The sequence below is a fragment of the Schizophyllum commune genome (assembly GCF_000143185.2).
Source record: "Schizophyllum commune H4-8 unplaced genomic scaffold SCHCOscaffold_9, whole genome shotgun sequence".
Lineage (NCBI taxonomy): Eukaryota > Fungi > Basidiomycota > Agaricomycetes > Agaricales > Schizophyllaceae > Schizophyllum > Schizophyllum commune.
Genome location: NW_026089546.1, coordinates 1,590,720 through 1,609,944, shown reverse-complemented (window position 1 = coordinate 1,609,944; position 19,225 = coordinate 1,590,720). Strand labels below are relative to the sequence as shown.

The 19,225-nt window shown below is 57.2% G+C and overlaps 9 protein-coding genes across 9 annotated transcripts; 4 read left to right on the top strand and 5 right to left on the bottom strand.

The window, feature by feature from the left end:
• The first annotated feature begins 38 nt into the window (after nucleotides 1-38).
• On the top strand, nucleotides 39-893 carry SCHCODRAFT_01326852 (uncharacterized protein). Its single transcript, XM_003029797.3, has 3 exons — nucleotides 39-78; nucleotides 130-182; nucleotides 242-893. Exon 3 carries the CDS (start codon nucleotides 247-249, stop codon nucleotides 763-765), a length of 519 nt encoding a protein of 172 aa, XP_003029843.1. The 5' UTR covers nucleotides 39-78; nucleotides 130-182; nucleotides 242-246; the 3' UTR covers nucleotides 766-893.
• Nucleotides 724-1,866, bottom strand: SCHCODRAFT_02635070 (cytidine deaminase-like protein). Its single transcript, XM_050345846.1, has 4 exons — nucleotides 1,345-1,866; nucleotides 1,115-1,295; nucleotides 972-1,058; nucleotides 724-912 (listed from the first exon to the last, which is right to left on the bottom strand). The coding sequence occupies exons 1-3, from the start codon at nucleotides 1,608-1,610 to the stop codon at nucleotides 1,029-1,031; spliced, it is 477 nt and encodes a 158-aa protein (XP_050198905.1). The 5' UTR covers nucleotides 1,611-1,866; the 3' UTR covers nucleotides 724-912; nucleotides 972-1,028.
• On the top strand, nucleotides 1,819-2,882 carry SCHCODRAFT_02586235 (DUF1264-domain-containing protein). The gene is made up of 3 exons (XM_003029796.2): nucleotides 1,819-2,106; nucleotides 2,166-2,277; nucleotides 2,333-2,882. The coding sequence occupies exons 1-3, from the start codon at nucleotides 2,020-2,022 to the stop codon at nucleotides 2,806-2,808; spliced, it is 675 nt and encodes a 224-aa protein (XP_003029842.1). The 5' UTR covers nucleotides 1,819-2,019; the 3' UTR covers nucleotides 2,809-2,882.
• A 158-nt stretch (nucleotides 2,883-3,040) lies between these two features.
• SCHCODRAFT_01191834 (uncharacterized protein) lies at nucleotides 3,041-4,867 on the bottom strand. Its single transcript, XM_003029395.2, has 7 exons — nucleotides 4,423-4,867; nucleotides 4,312-4,368; nucleotides 4,160-4,263; nucleotides 4,018-4,099; nucleotides 3,812-3,889; nucleotides 3,638-3,760; nucleotides 3,041-3,581 (listed from the first exon to the last, which is right to left on the bottom strand). Exons 1-7 carry the CDS (start codon nucleotides 4,477-4,479, stop codon nucleotides 3,225-3,227), a joined length of 858 nt encoding a protein of 285 aa, XP_003029441.1. The 5' UTR covers nucleotides 4,480-4,867; the 3' UTR covers nucleotides 3,041-3,224.
• A 111-nt stretch (nucleotides 4,868-4,978) lies between these two features.
• SCHCODRAFT_02670584 (uncharacterized protein) lies at nucleotides 4,979-10,914 on the top strand (the record flags this gene model as incomplete). Its single annotated transcript, XM_003029795.1, has 21 exons — nucleotides 4,979-5,349; nucleotides 5,400-5,635; nucleotides 5,683-5,759; nucleotides 5,808-5,957; nucleotides 6,021-6,512; nucleotides 6,704-6,837; nucleotides 6,976-7,129; nucleotides 7,156-7,281; nucleotides 7,671-7,895; nucleotides 7,947-8,129; nucleotides 8,183-8,291; nucleotides 8,340-8,497; nucleotides 8,559-8,852; nucleotides 8,910-9,133; nucleotides 9,177-9,322; nucleotides 9,374-9,439; nucleotides 9,494-9,567; nucleotides 9,616-9,680; nucleotides 9,737-10,013; nucleotides 10,069-10,370; nucleotides 10,428-10,914. 21 exons carry the CDS (start codon nucleotides 4,979-4,981, stop codon nucleotides 10,912-10,914), a joined length of 4,350 nt encoding a protein of 1,449 aa, XP_003029841.1.
• An 83-nt stretch (nucleotides 10,915-10,997) lies between these two features.
• SCHCODRAFT_02635040 (UTP--glucose-1-phosphate uridylyltransferase) lies at nucleotides 10,998-13,383 on the bottom strand. Its single transcript, XM_003029394.2, has 11 exons — nucleotides 13,242-13,383; nucleotides 12,982-13,077; nucleotides 12,859-12,935; nucleotides 12,676-12,809; nucleotides 12,457-12,622; nucleotides 12,155-12,388; nucleotides 11,926-12,101; nucleotides 11,524-11,876; nucleotides 11,290-11,464; nucleotides 11,211-11,239; nucleotides 10,998-11,158 (listed from the first exon to the last, which is right to left on the bottom strand). The coding sequence occupies exons 1-11, from the start codon at nucleotides 13,302-13,304 to the stop codon at nucleotides 11,150-11,152; spliced, it is 1,512 nt and encodes a 503-aa protein (XP_003029440.1). The 5' UTR covers nucleotides 13,305-13,383; the 3' UTR covers nucleotides 10,998-11,149.
• Nucleotides 13,384-13,499: 116 nt separating this feature from the next.
• Nucleotides 13,500-14,542, bottom strand: SCHCODRAFT_02635036 (U6 snRNA-associated Sm-like protein LSm2). The gene is made up of 5 exons (XM_003029393.2): nucleotides 14,503-14,542; nucleotides 14,349-14,446; nucleotides 14,109-14,169; nucleotides 13,942-14,044; nucleotides 13,500-13,888 (listed from the first exon to the last, which is right to left on the bottom strand). The coding sequence occupies exons 1-5, from the start codon at nucleotides 14,503-14,505 to the stop codon at nucleotides 13,863-13,865; spliced, it is 291 nt and encodes a 96-aa protein (XP_003029439.2). The 5' UTR covers nucleotides 14,506-14,542; the 3' UTR covers nucleotides 13,500-13,862.
• Nucleotides 14,543-15,279: 737 nt separating this feature from the next.
• On the bottom strand, nucleotides 15,280-16,475 carry SCHCODRAFT_02635034 (uncharacterized protein). The gene is made up of 10 exons (XM_003029392.2): nucleotides 16,305-16,475; nucleotides 16,228-16,250; nucleotides 16,056-16,174; nucleotides 15,986-16,005; nucleotides 15,911-15,936; nucleotides 15,826-15,860; nucleotides 15,709-15,770; nucleotides 15,560-15,661; nucleotides 15,446-15,510; nucleotides 15,280-15,394 (listed from the first exon to the last, which is right to left on the bottom strand). The coding sequence occupies exons 1-10, from the start codon at nucleotides 16,447-16,449 to the stop codon at nucleotides 15,332-15,334; spliced, it is 660 nt and encodes a 219-aa protein (XP_003029438.1). The 5' UTR covers nucleotides 16,450-16,475; the 3' UTR covers nucleotides 15,280-15,331.
• A 101-nt stretch (nucleotides 16,476-16,576) lies between these two features.
• Nucleotides 16,577-19,199, top strand: SCHCODRAFT_02586217 (DEAD-domain-containing protein). Its single transcript, XM_003029794.2, has 3 exons — nucleotides 16,577-16,694; nucleotides 16,742-18,626; nucleotides 18,683-19,199. The coding sequence occupies exons 1-3, from the start codon at nucleotides 16,609-16,611 to the stop codon at nucleotides 19,070-19,072; spliced, it is 2,361 nt and encodes a 786-aa protein (XP_003029840.1). The 5' UTR covers nucleotides 16,577-16,608; the 3' UTR covers nucleotides 19,073-19,199.
• Nucleotides 19,200-19,225: the final 26 nt, after the last annotated feature.

Sequence of the window (19,225 nt, the reverse complement as noted above, 5' to 3'; positions counted from 1 at the left end):
CGGGCTGTTCTGCCCCTAGCTGCCACCGCGTCCGTGAAGTCGAAGCAAAGATCTGAATAACCATCAGCGAGTACTTTGGTGAGTGTTGGACGTGCACACTGCTCGGTGATGCTTACTGACTGTGCGCAGAGCACTCGCATTTCGCATCCTCTGAGACAACTCTGAACACTTCGTTCAGAAAGGTGAGTCGCAGCTTAGTAATAAGCTGAAGGATTCTGACTCACGTTCCCTCGTCCACCAGCGATCATGGCATACTACGGAACACCCTTTCCCACTGGTGTCCCTTTCCCGCCACCGGGTACACCTGGACCCTACCCTCAGGGAACGCCCTTCCCTCCAGGAGTGCCCTACCCAAACTCCATGCCCTTCCCGGGTTCCTACCCTGGTTCATACGCAGGCTCTGCGTACCCTGGCTCCTACCCGAGCTCCTACGGGAGCCCCGGATCCTACTATTCGCCCGGCTCGAGCTACTACCCTTCGAGCTCGGGCGGCAGCACCATCGTCCTATCATCCCCCCACCACCATCACCACGACGATTACCACCGCCACCGTAGCAATAGCTACGTCGCGCCGATAGCTCCGTTCTACGGCGGATACGGCACGCACACTCCTGTGCAGCACTACTACCCCGAATACCACATCCCGCAGATGCAGATGCCGTATGGAGGGGCCGGCCCGTACAACGCTCAAGCGCCAGTCGTGGTCGTCCACCATGGCAGTGGCAGGCATCACCATCGTCGCCACAGGTCGCATAGCTTCTTTTGACGGATGTTGATGCGTACTTGTCCGTGGAGGTCGAGGAGTTTTCTGACAGCGGCACAAGGACTTTTAGGAGTCGCATTGCACTGTACCAATAATCCATTCACCGCCATACTGTACAATATAATTATTCTCTGTCAATTCGCCATCAGTCTAGATAGCCCGAGTGATGTGTGAGCGTACGCACCAGCAAGTCGAATCCATGCGCTTACCTCAAACGAGCGGTCAAATGGTGCATACTCCAAACAAAATCTGGCTGTCTATACGCTCTACTCGTCGCCTATGTCCTCATTCCATTCCTGAAATCGCAGAGAAAGGTAAGCTGGGATAAGCAATGCAGATGTAGGGGACGCACCTCTGGCTTTTCCTTGATGAACTTCGCCATCAACTCCTTACACCTGTTATCATCCAGAACGACGACCTCAACCCCATGCTGCTTCAAGAGCTCCTCTCCGCCGACGAAGTTTGCGTTCTCGCCAATGACGACGCGGGGGATCTTGTACAGCAGTATCGCGCCGGTGCACATGATACACGGGCTACAGCACGCGTCAGCGCCTTCCTTCATGGGTCATGTACAACGCTCACCTCAACGTCGTGTAGATCGTGCACTTGCGGTAGACGCCCGCCTTCAGACGGCCTGCCGTCTCCAGGCAGCAAATTTCGCCGTGCAGCGTCGCAGAGCCCTTCTGGATGCGCAGGTTCCTGCCAGACGCGATAAGGTGGTCTCCTGAGTCGTCGTGTTGGACGAGGGCAGAGCCGATAGGTATACCGCCCTCCTTCGCGCCAGCGTCGGCCTCCTCGAAGGCGCGCTGCATGCCGAGGGCGTCACGGTCGACTGGTATAGGTGCCATTGTGTTTCGTGGAAGATGGGTCGGGGAGAAGTAGGAGGAAAGGGGTCGCTGGCCGCGGCAGCTCGCGATCAAGTCATTAGTTGAGGACGATCGACGCGTCGGGCCGGCGTGCTTCGGCCGATGTTCCGTGTAGAACAAGGGCCTCCAAATCGGGCGATCCTTTTATCCTGCGTCATTCGGAATTAGTGCCACAAAAGAACTCCTTCGCCGGACGAGAGGGCGCAAAGAGGGTGCCTTCGATTGTGCTGGATGTGCGGCGAGTTGGGGCTTGACGTCGAGGGCTCTACGCCTGTGTTCAGCAGGTCAGAATTCGAAGAAAGGGCGGGGGAGGTGACGTCAAGAGCGCGTACGCGAAGGGATCCTCCTGCATATAACACGAGTCGCGAGAGAGTAGCCTCACACATTTGCCATGTCTACCAACGCAGCACACAATATCGCGAAAGAGCCCGTCGATACCAAGGACACCATCCTGGAGACGGGCGCAAGCATCATTCAGGTGCGTGCTCAAGTACTTGCTCCGCCGACGCGATGACCGATGAGAAGGACACCTTTTAGGACTTTGAGCCAGTCAACAACATCTGCGCACACCTGAATGCTTACCACATCTATGCCGACGATCCCTCCCGCGCAGTCGAAGCCCAGCACTACTGCACACACATCTCCAAAGGTGCGTCCTTCGCTTGGTCAACGTGTGACCCCGCGCTAATCCAAGCGCACTCCAGACATCCGCCAATGCATCATCTACGACTCACCCGAGAAGAACGCCCGCCTCATCGGCGTCGAATACATGATTACTCCGCGCCTCTACGAAGAGCTACCCCCCGACGAGCGCAAGCTTTGGCATAGCCACGTCTTCGAAGTCAAGTCCGGCCAGCTCATCATGCCTCAGCCAAAGACCTCCCTCACCCCCGCGAAGGTCTGGGAGACGGCCGAGCTGAAGGAGATGGAGGACGTGATTGGGCTGTATGGGAAGACGTATCATCTCTGGCAGGTCGATCGGGGAGACGCGGTCCCGTTGGGTCCGCCGAAGCTGATGATGAGCTTCACGCATGCGACGGAGAACTTTGAGAAGGTAGTGCAGGATAGAGACAAGCGGTGGGGGGTCGACCATGAGGAGAAGGCGCGCTCGAGGGCATATATTCCAGATCCAAAGGTGCATCCGGACGCGGATGCCTGGGATCACAGCAAGCTAGCCTAGGTTGATCAGTTGTCTGTAACAAAGCAGAGCTGCAAGACGCACACATTTACAATGTTATGTTCACCACTCAGATGAACGCAGGAGAGAAGCAACTACTTCAACTTCAAGCCTCAGGCCTTAGGCGCGTTACCGCATCAGTTTCGCGTGATTAGTCCAGCATGGACCCACAACATTGGCCATGCAGAATTTTATGAAGGTTCTGACACGCCTGCTACGATCCCTCAGTGCAGCGCAGATGATACCTTTGACTCTTTTCTCGCATGTTATCTCGCTTCCAAACACTGCCTTGGCTTGCAAGAAATGTCTGAACGCGACAGTACGATACGAGTTCGTACATACGCAACTGCGAAGATCACCTGGACCTACGATTCTCAGACGACACGTGTGCACCAGGCTCACAGAACACGCGACCCAGCTCAAGCCCGCAGGCTTGCACGCTGGATCTTGTAGTCCCCGCTGCTAAAACTATCCTTGCTTGACCGCTTAGAGTCTCTGCTGGATCGTTTGTAGTCTCCAAATGGCCGCTTCTCATCTCCATAGCCATAGCTCGGAGGGCGCCCATTCCCATTGCCGTTTCCGTAGTTGTTCCCATACAGGGGAACAGAGCCGATAGTACTCATATGAGGCATGTTGGGCTCGGCCTTGCCACCCCCCGAGTACGGGTAATAGTACGCTGCTTGCGCGTCGATGGGGCCTCTGACGAAGGAGGGGAGGTAGGCGTCCGGGTGGAAGAGGCTGGGGAAGGTGCCGTGCGGGACAGCGATGGAGACGACCTACGGACGCACGGTTAAGGGACGGTTACGCCCAGGAAAAAAAGGGGTGGACGTACGATCTGGCTGCTGAACATCCGCGGCAGGCGTGCGCTCCAGTTCGCGCGCGCCGTACCAGGCGCGAGGGTTTGGTTGTCCTGCTGCGTCCAGCGCTGGATGGTGCGATTCAGGTGACGCTGGCCCTGTGGGGGTGGTTTGAGCAGAGGTCGGCCAAGCACGGGTGTACGACGTACGATAGCCTTCCAGATGACCATGGGCATGGCGAACAGGAGCATCATTCCGAGGAAGATACCTAGCGAGATCTCGCGAACCTGAAATAATGTTCAGCCCTGCACATGCGTTAAAGACGCGGGGAGTGTACACGAAATGCTGCAATTACGAAGTGGAAAGCATTATGGAGGGGAAATATGATTAATGGAATGCTCCGTGGAAAACGTACATGAAAATGCCACTGCGGATCGTCGTCGTGCAGCGTAGCATTCAGAACGCTGACGACGGCCATGGGGATGACGGTGAGCATACTGTAAACATAGGTCCATCAGCATTTATATTCGGTTCATGCGCAATCAAGTGACACGCACAGGAAGGAAAGAATAGCCCAGATCATCTCGAGCTTCGGCTTAGAATAGCTGGAGGCCACCCGCGTAATGGTAGTTATGCGCGAAGCCCATGCGTCTTTGGATACCTGGTCGCACGTTAGTGATAACCAGATCTGAAGGGGGAGGCGTCGTACATATTCCTGCAGTTCGAACGGCACAGACACGGGGGGAGGGGACGTGGGCGACAAGTACTAGGACTCCGGTCAGCCTTGTCAGTGAACTGGATGATGCGCGCGAAGACGTACCACGAGAATGACATTGTCAGCCTTGTGCTGGGTGAAGAACTTGGGTGCGTTGTACATCTTGGGAGGTCGCCTTGCACACAGAATATATAGACGGGGGGCTGCGCAGCAGAGATTTACGGGGGAGGGGTGCGATCGACGCGAGGCTCAGAACGAAAAACAGAAAGGAAGGGCGTGAACAACGTCAACGAAAGGGGTGTACAGGAAAGAAAGGCGGTCCACAACGCGTCTAGCGATGGTGGTGGAAGGAGAGAGCAGGCGCCGGGCGAAGCAGTCGCTATTATCAGCGGTTGCGACGGAGCATCACGACGCGGAGCGATCGCGCGAAAGGCACCCTTGACGACCGCCTGGACCGCGCATTCGAACCGAACTTGGAATATCTCGCTGGCCAATAGCGGTGACATCTGCAGCAATTGCTGGAATGGAGGACAGCGTGTATTGAATGAAGTTGAACTTGGGTGTGGCTGCAAGGATCAAGCCGATCAGCGATAACCCCCAAATTTCGCGGCATTTCGGCGTCGAGCCCGCCGTCGTGCAGGCGGAGGTTCAGGCGACCATCATGTCGACGCCCTCGTCGGCGGACTTGCCCCTCCGCGCGCCCAACAAGGGGCGGCATATACCCCCGCCCCTCACCATTGAGTCCTCGTCCTACCAGTCAACGTCGTCTATCGGGAGCGCGAGGAGGCTCAGTCGCCGCGACTCCGACACGCTGCTCTACGACATCCCCTCCTCGTTTTCTCCCCCTCCTGTCAGTCCTCCCGCAAAGCACCTGCAGTCGCCGACGTCGCCCAACTCCCGTCGCTCGCGATCTCCGCGCCAACCCCTGCCCACGCCACCGCCCGCGGTCCCCAAGAGGCGCAACCGGTCCCTCACCCCTGCTGGACTTTCGTCTGACGATCTTGAGGCTTTCGCAGAGGCATGCCGCTCCTGGTGCGTGCGAGCTTGTCTGCAACAGCCTCAGGCGGCTGATGTGCGCGCAGGTACTTCGATCAGGATGAGGCTGCAGGTCGTACCATGACACAGACGCTGGCCAATCTCCCGCCCTCGCAGCGGGCCCCGTACTCAAAGCTGCAGGCCAATATGCGGTCTGCGTACCACCGCTCCGTCAACGCGCGCAAGAACGCAGAGTTCCGCGCTCACCTTACCGCCACTCAGCCGGGTGGATCTCTCATGCCGCATACGCGCGCTAACCCGCGAGGGAAGGATGCGAAGAAGGGTGCGTGCTCGATACTTCTCTACAAATGTCACTAAGCCCGGTCGCAGAGCGATATGACCGGTTTGCGAGGTTCATCCGTAGCTGGTGTACTCTCGGAATGCCCGGGACGACCCCATTCTTCACCGTGTGTATGGTGATTTCCTACCTGTATCCGATATTGACACGGAAACAGGCACTCTGGGCTATCATGAGGCTTCAAGTCGTCTCCGAACAGCTGGGTGGCGCCGGTGCCAATCGCATTGACTGGGAACTCGACGATGCCGTTTTCAAGGAGTCTGCCGGAAAGGACTTCATGCTGGAGGCAATAGACGTCCTCAAAGGGGTGATTCATCGCTATCGTCCACCTTCATTGCCGTTCACTAACCCATAAAACTCCAACCGCTAGGTGCTCGGCTTTGAGGAAGCCCCGGCCGCCTCCACCCGCGAGCCGAGTCCTACCCCTCCTACTTCAGGCGCGCACTCCCGTGTACACTCACAGCCACTCCTCGGCGGTGAGCGTAGGCCCACCCGACCCCCTGCTATCCCCAAGCGCCCGCGCGCGCCTAGTGACCCCTTCCTGGACACGCCACCGCCGTTATCCCGGTCGGTCGGTACGTCAGCATCGCAGTCGTCCGCTCTCCTCAGTCAGGACTCAGAGGACTCTCCTGGTCCTGCAACACCCGAACCAGAGGAGACCGCGCCTCCTCGCACGGACGACTTCTTTGACCTTCCCGAGGAGGAATATCTGCGTGTGTGGACATCCCCGGACCTGCCCGACGCAGAGTACCTCGCGCTCTTGAAGCTGTTTCCGAGCTTCATCACGCGGCCCACGCTACCTCGATTCCCAACCCGTCGTGGGTCTCTTGACCTCGAAGCGGGAGAGGGCAATGGCAGTCAGGTGCGCTGTGGCACCGGCACGCTGTCCATAAGCGCCCGGAAGCGGAGCCCCGGCTGGCGCTTGGGGTGGTGGCGCCGGTTCGTGCAGTGGTTGAAGCAGTTGCTGTGCTGAGGTCGCCGGGCATCGACCCGAGGTTGCTTGGTTTCAATCTCCTAGAGTCAGTGAAATTACTAGACACTTCCGTGCTCAAGGACCTCTTCGCAGACTACCCATTCTATCGACACAGCTTGCTTACCAACTTTGTGCCCTTACCCTATCGCTTCAACTTCCTCGCTTTCACCGTCCTAGTATTGCCCCTCCCCATCCATTATTTATCACTGCCTCGGTGCGCTTGCTGGTGCACCGCACGATGGACAGCTTAGCCCGGTCCCCTTTGTTCTCGTCGTACATATCTATTCGAGTACGAACCTTGTTGAAGATGAATGTATTACTGTCGCAAAGTGCACTTATCTTTCTCTTCCAGCGGAGTTCAACAGCCAGCTCCGACGCCTGCGACATCGCTTCGCCCAGATCTCGCCACTGCCGCGCCGCAGCCCAAAAAATACCTTTCTTGGCAGTTTCTCCGGAAAGGGCTGCATCCGGAGAATGCCGATCCTCCTTGTTCCCTCCCTTACCAAGTATATTCTAATTTCATGCTTTACAGGTGATAGCTCTCCTCTACGTGACTCAATCCACTCTAGAGACTCTTGGACAGGCGAGTCCTGATGCCCGTCGACTTAGACGCCGTGCGACGCCAAGATGCGAACTCCACTGGCCGGTGTGGTGGCAGGTAAGAGAACCAACATTTACTTAGTACGTGTCTGTGCGCGACAGGCCAGATCCGCGTCGACGCCGTATTCGGTCAGATGTCCAGTGATCTCTACAGCAAAGGCGGACCGACGGCGACGAGCTCACAAACCCTATGTGCGGGTGTAATATCACACACTATTGTCTTCTGAACCTCCCGTCTTCAAACAGCTGTGAGCATGCTTCATGCTGCTCACCTCGTGCTGAATCACATCATGATCACCATCCCATCGCCGCTCGTGATCCTGGCAGTACGGACCCGCGGGTGCTACACCCATGACGGGCATTTCATACTTCCATGACGGTCGGATGCATCTGCCAGGGCGTAGCTTATTAAACCACAATCGGCCGTACTTGCTCGCCTTCTCACAGTCCTTTATCCCGACTGTCACGTCCGACCTCTTGAGGGCGCAGATGATACCCTCGATATCGGTCCTTCTCCTGTGGCTCACCGCCTACGTCCTTGGCCAGCAATCTCAGGAAGCTTTCACACCAATCTGGGTGCCTTTGGCAGTTCGTACGCCGCATCTAAATGCTTGGCTCTGGAACAGCAGCGCAGTTTCCTACGAGTGGCCATACTTTGGCATCGACGTTGGTGTACGTGTTCTCGCCGTCGCATCCGCGACACGCAGGCTCATCTGTTCAAAGAAAATCCTAGGGTGGAGCGGCCTGGTGAAAGTTGACGGCACCACGTACAATTTCCTCGGAAAGGTCCCTGATGTGAATGGCACCGTTGTGACCAGCTCTCGCCTCACCCCAACCCGCACAATAGTCACGTCGCGTGTGGAAGATATCCTACAGCTGAACGTCACGTACTTCAGCCCGATCGAAGTGAGAGTATTCTTCAGTTACGCCTATATGATGGCCGCTAACAAAAACATCAGCCTGACGACCTGGTGCTTCAGTCCCTACCCTTTTCATACATGTCGGTCAGAGTGTCTTCACTGGACGGTAACCCGCATAACGTGTCCCTCTACTCCGACATCAGCGGCGGTGCGCATGCCAGCGGTCTCTCTACGCGATGGCTGACCTTGGAAATAGAATGGCTCTCCGCGCATACCTTCAACAAGATCGTCTGGAATACAACACATGAAGACTCTTTCACCTACCACACAAGTTGGCGTGAGGACGCTGAGCCCATGGCGGAGAACTCAGGCGTTGCGGAAGACAGCACACTGTATTTTGGGATGGCAGCATCGGTACGTATCTGAACATTCCTCAGTCATATTCTCGTTGGCTGATACTCTTATTGTTGTGTAGAGTCCGAGCGTTTCTTGGCGCACGAATTCAGACGTCAACTCGCGCGCCACCTTTCAGAATTCCTCGGATCTGGGGAACTCTGCCAACCTGACCTACCGGCCGATACAGAATCCAGACGATTGGCCCATATTTGCCATTGCGTACGATCTGGGCACTGTTACGGACGAGTCTTCAGAAGTGGTTTGGGGTATTGGCGTCGCGCGCGACCGGATTATACAGGCACAAACAGGATCCAGTCCGGCAGAGGACCGTTATCCCTACTATCTATCGCACTACGGGTCGTCGAGCGAAGCGGTGAGTAGGACTTACTGTCGTCACACTCTGAGGCTTATACCTCGATCTTGATGTCAGTTCGAGGACTTCCTCCAGAGCTACGACAATGCATCATCCCGTGCAGATGATCTCGACCGCAACATCATGAATGCAGCGTCGAATAAGTCGGTCGAGTACGCCGACCTCATCGCGCTCGGTACTCGCCAAGTCCTGGCTGCGTTCGAGGTTACCATCTCCAAGGGAGTGGAAGGTTACAATGTATCTGACACTCAGGCGTTCATGAAGGACAGCGGCACATCCCAGTGAGCTCGTTCACTGCTTTCAAGGCGCTGCTAACGATCGCAGGGGTGTGAACGACGTGATGGTCATGTACTCAGCCTGGCCGACAATCCTGTATATCAACGCATCGTGGGCTGGTTATCTGCTTGAGCCTCTGCTGCGCTATGAGGGCTCAAGCGCATACTCGAGCAATGTTGCTGCGCAAGATATGGGTACGTGCTATCGACCCACTATTTACTCCCGCACACTGATCACTACCCCAGGATCGAAGTACCCCATCGTCCTTGGTGATATGCCACCTACGACCGCTTACTCATATAGTATCGAAGGTAAGGCCTAGACGTCGACCACCACACAAGACGGCCACTGAGTGAAGTATCTAGCGACCGCGTCCATGTTCATCTTGGCCTACTCCTATGCGTTGATGTCTGGAGATGGCACCTTGCTTCGTAACTACGTGAGTGTATTAGACTCAGTCAGCCACAACTGCTCATCTTCCTGGCAGTACCATGTATTCGAACCATGGGCAATTTACCTCACAGACAATGCGGTGCATCCGGGTGCGGACCAGTACGTGCAGTCTTGAATGTCTGCTTCTCACTTCTACTGATAACGGACATGCACAGGACCACCGCCGAGGGTGACAATGGTATAAACCATGCCAATCTGGCGTTGAAGGGCATCATCGGCGTGCAAGCTATGTCGCTGATCAGTGCAGCTCTTGGCAAGGACGACGATGCTTCAGTGTACGCGAACCGCGCTGCCTCCATGTTCGACCAGTGGATCGATACCGCAAGACTGGGAGACCACGTCGATTATATTTACAACGACCCGTACACCACGGGTCTCCTCTACAATCTCTTTGCCGACAAGCTCCTCAGGACTGCTATCATTCCCGATAATGTAAGTATTATGTACTCGTTCTTCCCTTTATTCGAGTTTCTCACATTGTCACTAGATCTACCAGAATCAAACGGATTATTACAGCGGCAAGCTTGGCGAAGACGTTGGATGGGGCCTTCCCTATAACGGTTCCTCGGAAACCGTCATCCGTCCCGACTTGACGCTCCTCACGGCTGCCGCCATGTCGGACACACAAACCCGCGACGCCTTCGTGCAGAGCATCTGGAATAGAGCCGCGAACAACAGCCTGGTCGGGGGCGGGTGCTTTCCGACCAGCTATGACCGGTACACCGGTGCCATGGTCACGGGCTCAGGCAACCCTTCGTTGGGGGCAATCTACTCATTGCTTGCTCTTGAGTAAGTCGCTCCCTAGTTGCGCGGCATCGTAATCTCTCGTTGACGCCATTACGCCAGCCTGCAAAACAAGACCATCGTTGTGCCACCTGAGAAGTCGCTTGTAAGCGCCCACAAATCGCATATCGGCTCTATAGTCGGCGGCATCATCGGTGGTGTCGTCAGCCTCGCGCTGCTCACTGGCGCTCTAATCTTCTTCGTCCGCCGCCGAAGGGCTGCTCGGGAGACTGCCACCGACGCTGCCGCGCGCAACTCGAACACGGTGCCCGACCCGTGGCGCCCCTCGACAGAACAGAACCGTGTCCGACCAGTCATGGCTGGGCGACACGATTCTGGCCAAAGCAGCGGGCTCATGAGCGTGTCGAAGAGGGGCGGTATTCCGGAAGCTCGTAGATCGCTGACTAGGAGTGAAGCAGAGACCTCGCGTGACGGTACGGCGCTGTTGAGGGGCGAGCTTGACAACCTGCGGCAGGAGGTCGAAGAGTTGCGCGGGAGGAGGGAGTACGACTTGCCTCCGCCGGAGTATGAACATGCTGTTGGTCACTGAAGCGCAGGCTCTAGTGGTCGCTTCGCCCTCTCCCTCGCGTCGAATGTACTGTGTTCACGTCGAACTTGTGATTACCAATCCCTTGTACTTGCGCCGTGTTGCAAGGTACGCCGAGAGCTCACTGTCACTTGTGAGATATCTGCAAACATACGACCGTGCATAAAACCCATTCAATTTTTGTACAGCACGCAGTTACTACTTGAAGTCCATCTCGTGCCCAGCTTCCCTCATCACTTTATAGTTCCTATTAGGTATAGTCAGTACCAGCCTCCTGCCGAGCGCCGAAGGCCGCTTACCGTCATGGTCAGGTTGCCGGAGAGTAGCCCTGCGGGACTCGTGAGCATACTGACCACTGTAGTAATGCGGATGACTTACGGTTCTCAAGCACACATCCGTCCGGAATATCGATGCGCTGGCCCTCGTTGGCGACCACAATTACTGTGCCGCGCAAGGTCACATTGCGCCCGAAGTACACATCGCCCGTCACCGTCAAGTGGTCAAGCTCGACGATGTTCGGGATCTTCTTGAACCGCTTCTGGAAGTTGGCGATCTGCAGATTCCCGCGCTCGTCAACCTTCCAGTCATTTAGCCTCATCACAGTCAACCCACCTTCTTAAAGTGATCGCCCAACTTGATAACCGGCGTCGTCTCGAACATGCGCTGCTCGTTGATGACGAGCTGCCCATGCTCGAGCGAGTAGATGTCCGACATGATGAGCAGCAGGTCCGAGCAGCTCTTGACGGGCAAAAAGCGCGTCCGGGGCACGTTGATGCCGTGGGCGTTCTTGAAGTGCTTGACAGCCGCACCAGACGCGGTCTCGAGCTGCAGGACGGCCTGGCCGTCATCGGCGACCTTCGGGTTGACGATGATGTCGAGCTCCATGCCCTCGGTGCTCATGATGCGCTTGAGGGCCTTCAGGTTGATCCACAGGTTGTTCGTGTTGAAGATCTTGAACTTGCGGACTTAGGGGACAGGTGAGATAAGGGATACGAATGAGAGTAAAGAGCTTACCAGACTTGAAGTCCTCAACGTGCTCGTTGGGGACCTGAGCGATTTCGAGGAGGCGCATCTGGCCCTCGTAGTCGATGAGGGTACCACCCTTCACGTCCGCCTTCGTCTTGTCCGTCACCTCCATGACGAACTCCGCCTGGGTGTCGATCATGTGCTGCAGGATGCGCTCATCCACGCTGTATCGTGTTAGCTTTCCATCCATGGTAGCAACCACCCCTTGTAGACTTACACAGCGCCCAAGTTATCCGAGTTAGAGACGAAGAGGTATTCCTTCCCGTCAGCCAACAACTGGTCGAGGACGCCGGAGTGCACAAGCGCATTGTAGAGGTCACCGTGACCGGGCGGGTACCACTTCGACTTGTCGTCGTCCACCGACTTCGGCTGGGGCAGCAGCGTCTCCGCGATGATGCGCGGGTAGCGCGACTGGTTGAACGTGGTGATGCGGACCTGCTGGTTGGCGTATCTACGAGAAGTACGGTAAGTTCCTGGACCGCTTCTATAGGGACGAGATTCTATGGGGACGAGACCTACTTCTTGATGATGCGCAGCGTGTCCTCGTGCGTGTTGAAGGAGGTCATGAGGATGAGGGGGACATCGACGTGGAGGCTAGTGTTGAGGTGCTCGATCTGGCGCACGGTAAGGTCCAGGAAGGTCATGCCATTCTTGACCTCGAGTGCGCTCTTTGCGCCCTTCATGCCTGCATTCATAGTTCAGTATCTCGGATTCGAGCGTCTCAACGTTATCGCGCACCCATCGAGGTACCCAGACCACCATTGACCTTGAGGACGGCGAGCTTGTTGAGGGCAGCCTTGTCGGCCGGGGCGGAAAGGTCTGCATAGGATGCGACCTGCTCTTTGGAGGGGGAGCGAATCTTATCCCAGTCCCTGGAGGGATATCAGATAGCAAGTCCGAGGGAAGCGGAAGAAGACGCACAGTTCGTGGCTCTTGGCACGTTCGTCAAGGTAGCGCGTGAAGAGGTAGAAGAACGAGTCCATCTCCTGCTTGAACGCCTGCGAAGGGTCAGTACTTGCGATCGGACAGTAGTCTGCTACGCGCTTGCTGCAACTGCGGGTTCTTCTCCGTCGCAACAAGACGGTTGAGCTCATTCTTCATCGCCGAAGAGGCGACGCCGGTCGTCGCGCTCTTGAAGTTCTGCAGGCGGCGGATCCATGTCGACAAGCGCGTGGGGCGCAATCGCAGGCGGCGGCGAGGCGATTTGTCAGGCGCGGCAAAGATATGGGCGAAGAATTGCATGCAGGCAGAGATATGCATTAGCAACGCTCGCGGGAGGCGCAGAGGCTTTAGGCAGTACTGACCATGGCGGACACGCCGCGGGTGCGCGGCTGCCGCGCGTTCGAGGGGGTCGCTAGTGTGCTCATGGTCGCTGCGGGAGGCGTCGAGGCGCGTCTGAATGCAAGTAGAGCGGGGAAGAGATGGGGAGATGGGGGCAAGATGCAGGGAAACTTTAACTCAGTGTTTATGTGGGCGCGTCACATCGCGATTACCACGTGTCTGGCACCGCGCCGAATTCGCTCGAAGGCGGCGCCGACATCGCGCAGGGTGACGGAAGGGGGAGGTCAGAGGCGATGAACGTTTGGCTGTCAATCAGACAAGGACTACATAGCACATAGAGGGGGGGCTCATCACCGAGGACGAGGCGAGAATCATCCAAGCTCGATCGAGGATCGCTAGTACGGCGCTAAACCTGGAAGCCGCTCCGCAAACGTTGGTGTGCTACTGCCTCCGCCGACGCACCATAAGTAGCGGAGGAGAACGCTTCCAGGTGCGCAAAGGGCGCTTCCGAAGGTCGACGCGAAACGGATGAGTGAGCTGCCGTGCCTGCATTCATAACAGCGTCGCGCTAGAGTACAATGGGATATACCGAGAACCCAAGGGTAGATACAGTAGAAAGGTCCAAGATTGCATCGTGAGGGCCTTTACTTCTTGTTGGGGTTGGCCGCCTCTGCAAGAAGTATCGTCAGCGTTTGCTCAGGTCGTCTCTAACTGTCGACGCACCTCTTCTTGTTGCGTCCTCCAACAACTGCGTGTCGACGTGCTCAGTAGGGAGCTGCACGTAGCGCACTACGGAACCGCGAATGAAGCAGTTCTTCACCGCCATCTGGTCCGAGGGGAAAGCGATCAGCCATCCAGGTATAGAGCCGCACACGCTGCCTATCACCCACCATATGCGGATGCCTAGCCTCATCGAGGACCTTGATATCATCTAGCCGGATATTGAGGAACCTAGTACACATCACCACGCGGAGGCGAAGAGGGGGAGGGGAGCAAGGACAGTCCCAACAAGCGCAAGTGAGGTCGGGGTGGTCAACAATTCATTCGGGTACAGATTGAGGGGTTAGGGAGACGAGGGAGAGAATTATATTAGCCTCATCGTCCTCGTGAATACAACCACAGATACGCACTGGTCCACCGACTTCAACACGCCCGTGATCGACAGGTCATTCTTCAACTCGACCGTCACTTGCTGATCGGTCAGCGTCTTGAAGACCGAGAAAATCAGCTGTCCGTCGTCGTCAGCGCGCTGTGAATGACTGGAGTGGCGACAACAGCAAGCACCATAGTGAGCACGGCGCGCGATGGCGGTTCAGGAAAAGAAAGATGCGGTCACATGCGCGCGGAATCAATTCGGCGCAGGCGGGCGCGTCGCGTCGGGCGAGGTTGGCGTGAGGGATTGCTTCGAGTTCGAGAATTGGGTGCGCACTTAGAATGAAGACGGACAGGATCGAGACACTTGATAATCTTTATACAGTATGGGATAAATAGTGAATTAACCACGGGGATGGGTGACGACGACTGGATATATGCGAGTGTAGAGCAGAAGGCGATAAAGAGCGTCGGGCTCAGTACAAGTACAGCGAGGTCGCACTAGCAACGACTCTGCAAGAATGACATATCGGATGGTGGGTGGTCGATGGTCACGATACGTATGATTAGATGAAATAATCACTTGCCTTCACTGACGCCGAAGACAACGGTGGATCCACCCCATCTCAGGCCCGCCTGAGAACAAGTCTCTAGTAACATCGACAGCAACGGAGCACAAAGGCCTCTCACTTCTCGAGGTCCCCCAGCAGCGTGTACCCCAGCACCCGCCGCCTCGTCCACCGCCAGCAGCCGAGCCACACGAGCGCCGCGCCGATGATGCCCACGAACGCGAAGCCGAAGATCACGCTCGTGACGGAGACGACGTGCGTCTCGACCGCGCCGTCGACGGCGGCGACGGTGGAGGGCGCGTAGGACGCGGCGGTGGTCTGCTCAGCGGCGTTGGTTTGGGTCAGGGCGTGGGTTTGAGCGGCAGCGGCTGTGGTCGTGGATGCGGTCGTCACGGGCCAGTTCTGTAGCGGAAAACCCAATTGTATTCGAGGTCACTATTTAGCCCAATAACCTAAAGCTCAGCGTGGAGAGGTACCTCGTTGCCGTCGGCGTCGACCTCCAATTCCAAGGGGAGCTGAAGAAGGAGTTTGAGTAACAGAGATTTCCTTGAAGCAAATAAGCATACCTCGCCAGACTCGACAATGACAACGTCCTCGAGAGGCTTGTCGCGCGGGCCCTTCGGGACGTTCTCTGCAGGAGGTATCAGTAAGAGTATCGCGGAGGATAAGTTCATACGTACGGATAGCGTCGACAATGTCCATGCCCTCAATGACCTTGCCGAAGACGACGTGACGGCCGTCCAACCAAGAGGTCTTGACAGTGCAGATGAAGAACTGGGAGCCTGGAGGGATGTCAGACAACAATGAAGCTGAATGCGAGAAAACTCACCGTTCGTGTTCTTGCCAGCGTTCGCCATGGAGAGGATACCCGGGCCAGTGTGACGGAGCTTACTGGTGGACCGTCAATATTTCTGCGGCCGGCTGAAACGTACTACCCGATACTCACAAGTTCTCGTCCTCGAATTTGTTGCCGTAGATGGACTGAGGCGAAAGTCAGTATATGTACGCCCTCTGTTGGCAGTTGCACTCGCCTTGCCGCCGGTACCGTCACCCTTGGCTATCAGCAGGTTAGGAGAAGCGCAATAGCTACTGTAGTTGGCACGTACTGAAGTCACCACCCTGAATCCTGAGGGGGGGGCTCAGCAAAGGGAATGCCTGCAAAGCCTTGAGACGCACATGAAGTCCTTGATGACACGGTGGAAGGCCGAGCCCTTGTAGCCATAGCCAAGCTCCTCGCCATCCTTCGTCTTTCCGGTGGCCAGCGCACGGAAGTTCTCGACGGTCTTCGGGACGGTCTACGTGGATGTCAGCCTTCCCTCCCATGCGCCGAGTTATACACATCACATACACCACCAAACAGACCCATCTTGACTGCATTCCCATCAGCTTTCCACGCTCGAATGAACGAGAGCAAACAACACATACTACGGCCCAAGTCCTTGTCGCCATGCTTAATGTCGAAGTAGACAATGTTCGTGATCTTCGGGCCGCGCTCCGCCTCAACGGACTGCGCGCAGAAGAACGCGGCAAAGGTGAGGACGAGGAACGCGAACGTTATCCGGCCGAACATGGTGGTGAAGGAGGGAAAGAGGTGGGAAGGACTTGCAGACGTGGAGCTTTCCGTTGGCGACGCGACACCACTTGCCACGTGTGCACCATCACCATCAGTCCGATCGCGCTTGGACTTTAGCACCCCTCGATCAGTGGGCGGGCAGGAAGGAACTTGACGATGGACGACGATATTATCCTCAACTTTGCGGACGACGACCATGCGCCCCTTCGCAAGGGGAAGAATAAGGGGACGCGCGCTGACAGGTAAGCAGCACGTCACTCTGAGCTTCCCTTGCTGACCGGGTTATCAGGATAAAGGCGAAGCGCGTAGCCAAAAGAAAGTCCGATGCAGCTTCCGCAGAGGTAGCAGATCAGAGGCCTGCGAAGAAGCCCAGAAATGAGGTGGCAGAGGATAGGCCACAAGCCCAGCCAGCTCAGCCCAAGGCCGGGCAAACTCACATCATCTCCTCCCTCTTCTCCCACAACCCTCGCGTCGAAGCTCCTGAACCCAGCTCCGCACCCAAGACTCCATCCGCACCTAGTAATGCCCCCCTCGATACCTCTACGTTCTCTGGTCTCGGTCTCAACCCCCTTCTCATCGCACACCTGGAGAAGAAACTCTCCATCACAAAACCTACCGCCATACAGCGCGCGGCCCTCCCCGCCCTGTTAGGCCGGCTATCCGCAGAGAACGCCCTCCGCGATGTCTTCATCCAAGCCCAAACCGGCTCCGGCAAGACCCTCTCCTACCTCCTCCCCATCATCCAGGACCTCCTCCCCCTCAGCAGCGACTCCTACATCGACCGCTCCATCGGCACGCTCGCCGTCATCATCGCCCCCACGCGCGAGCTCGCGCAGCAGATCTCCGACGTCCTCGAGAACCTTCTCAAGCTCCGCCTCCGCGCCGAGGACGAGGGCGCGGACTCTTCGTCCTCTGCGCGCCTCACGCGCTGGCTCGTCTCGGGGCTGCTCATCGGCGGCGGCACGCGCACGCACGAGAAGGCGCGCTTACGGAAGGGCCTGCCCATCCTCGTTGCCACGCCTGGCAGGCTGCTGGACCACATCCAGAACACCTCGTCGTTCAATGTGGGCAAGTGTCGCTGGCTCGTGCTCGACGAGGCCGATCGGCTCATGGAGCTCGGCTTCGAGGACACGATCAAGGGCATCATTCAAGGCCTCGACGGGCGGCGGCGCCTCGCGATACAGGCCGCGAAGCAGGGCGTGTCGACGGAGGTGGGCGGCTGGGACTGGGAGCGCGGGCGGCGGACGATCTTGTGCTCGGCGACGATCAAGGACGACGTGCAGAAGCTGGCGGGCACGGCACTGGTTAACCCGCTTATGATTGCTGCGACGACGCACGACGAACCGAAGCTGGGAGAGGGGATTGACGCGCCTGTCGCTTCGGACAAGTTTACGCCCCCTTCGCAGCTGGCACAGAAATACGTGATCGCGCCCTTGAAGCTCAGGCTTGTCATGCTCGTCGCCCTGCTGCGCTCGCTGATAGCGAAGGCGCAGGGCCGCGGGACGAAGATTATCGTCTTTCTTAGCTGCACCGACTCGGTCGACTTTCACTGGGAACTTCTCGGAAACGCGAGCATGAACGACACCCAACAGGACAGCTCTGATTCCGACGAAGAAGACGAGGATCAGGAAGTTAACGAAGACGGCGAAGAAAACACCAAGAAATCCTCCCGCCGACCCAACGACACCTCGACCACCTCCCACCTCCTCCCCGGCACTACCATCTACCGCCTTCACGGCTCCCTCCCCACGCAAACCCGCATCGCCACCGTCCGCGGTTTCTCCTCCAAAAACCCCACCTCCGTCCTCTTCTGCACCTCCGTCGCCTCCCGCGGGCTCGACCTGCCCCTCGTGCGCGCGGTCATCCAGTACGACCTCCCGACCGAGGGTGGCGCGACCGAATACGTGCACCGCGTGGGCCGCACGGCGCGTGCCGGGAAAGGAGGTGAGGCCTGGAGCATCGTCGCGCCGAGCGAGGCGGAGTGGGTGAAGTGGGTGGAGGCGAAGATGCGGGGGGATGAGAATAAGCAGGATGATGCGAAGCATAACATCACGTTGACGGGTGTGTCGATGGAGACGGTTCTGCGTAGCGGGTTTGGCGGTAAGGGGACGGAGCCGCAGGAGCGCGCCACGGAGGTCCAGCTCGCGTTCGAGCGCTGGGTACTGCGCAAGGAGGTACGTTGATCCTGCTCTTGATATCAGATTATCTTAATCACTGACATGCCTCGCAGCACTCCGAGCTCGCCCGCAAGGCCTACCTATCCCACATGCGCGCCTACGCCACGCACCCCTCCTCCGAGAAACACATTTTCCACATCCGTCACCTCCACCTTGGTCATCTCGCCAAAGCCTTTGCTCTCCGCGAGGCGCCCAAGGCGGTCACGAACCGCAAGAGCACCGACGGCAATGCCAAGGCGAAGAAGGCGCCCAAGGGAAGCAACGCGAAGAGCAGGGAGTGGGAGGCGACGCATAGCGGCGAGGCGGAGCGCCGGATGCAGGAGGTCGTGCGCGCGCAGGGTAAGCTTACGAAGAAGGGTGGGATGTTGAGGGCGGCGGATACGTCAGAGTTCCAGATTGCGGGTACGGCGGCGTTGGAGAAGATGCTTCAGGGATCGTTATGATAGTACATATCTTATTGCTGGTTCATCGTTTATCTACATTTGTGCACTCATGGCAACTGGAACTTCCAAGTTCAACCGTGGGAATGATTGTGTACGTAACATCTCCGAAAGTCACGAGATCTTCCAGCACCTTCGGCACCGAGATTCAGACTC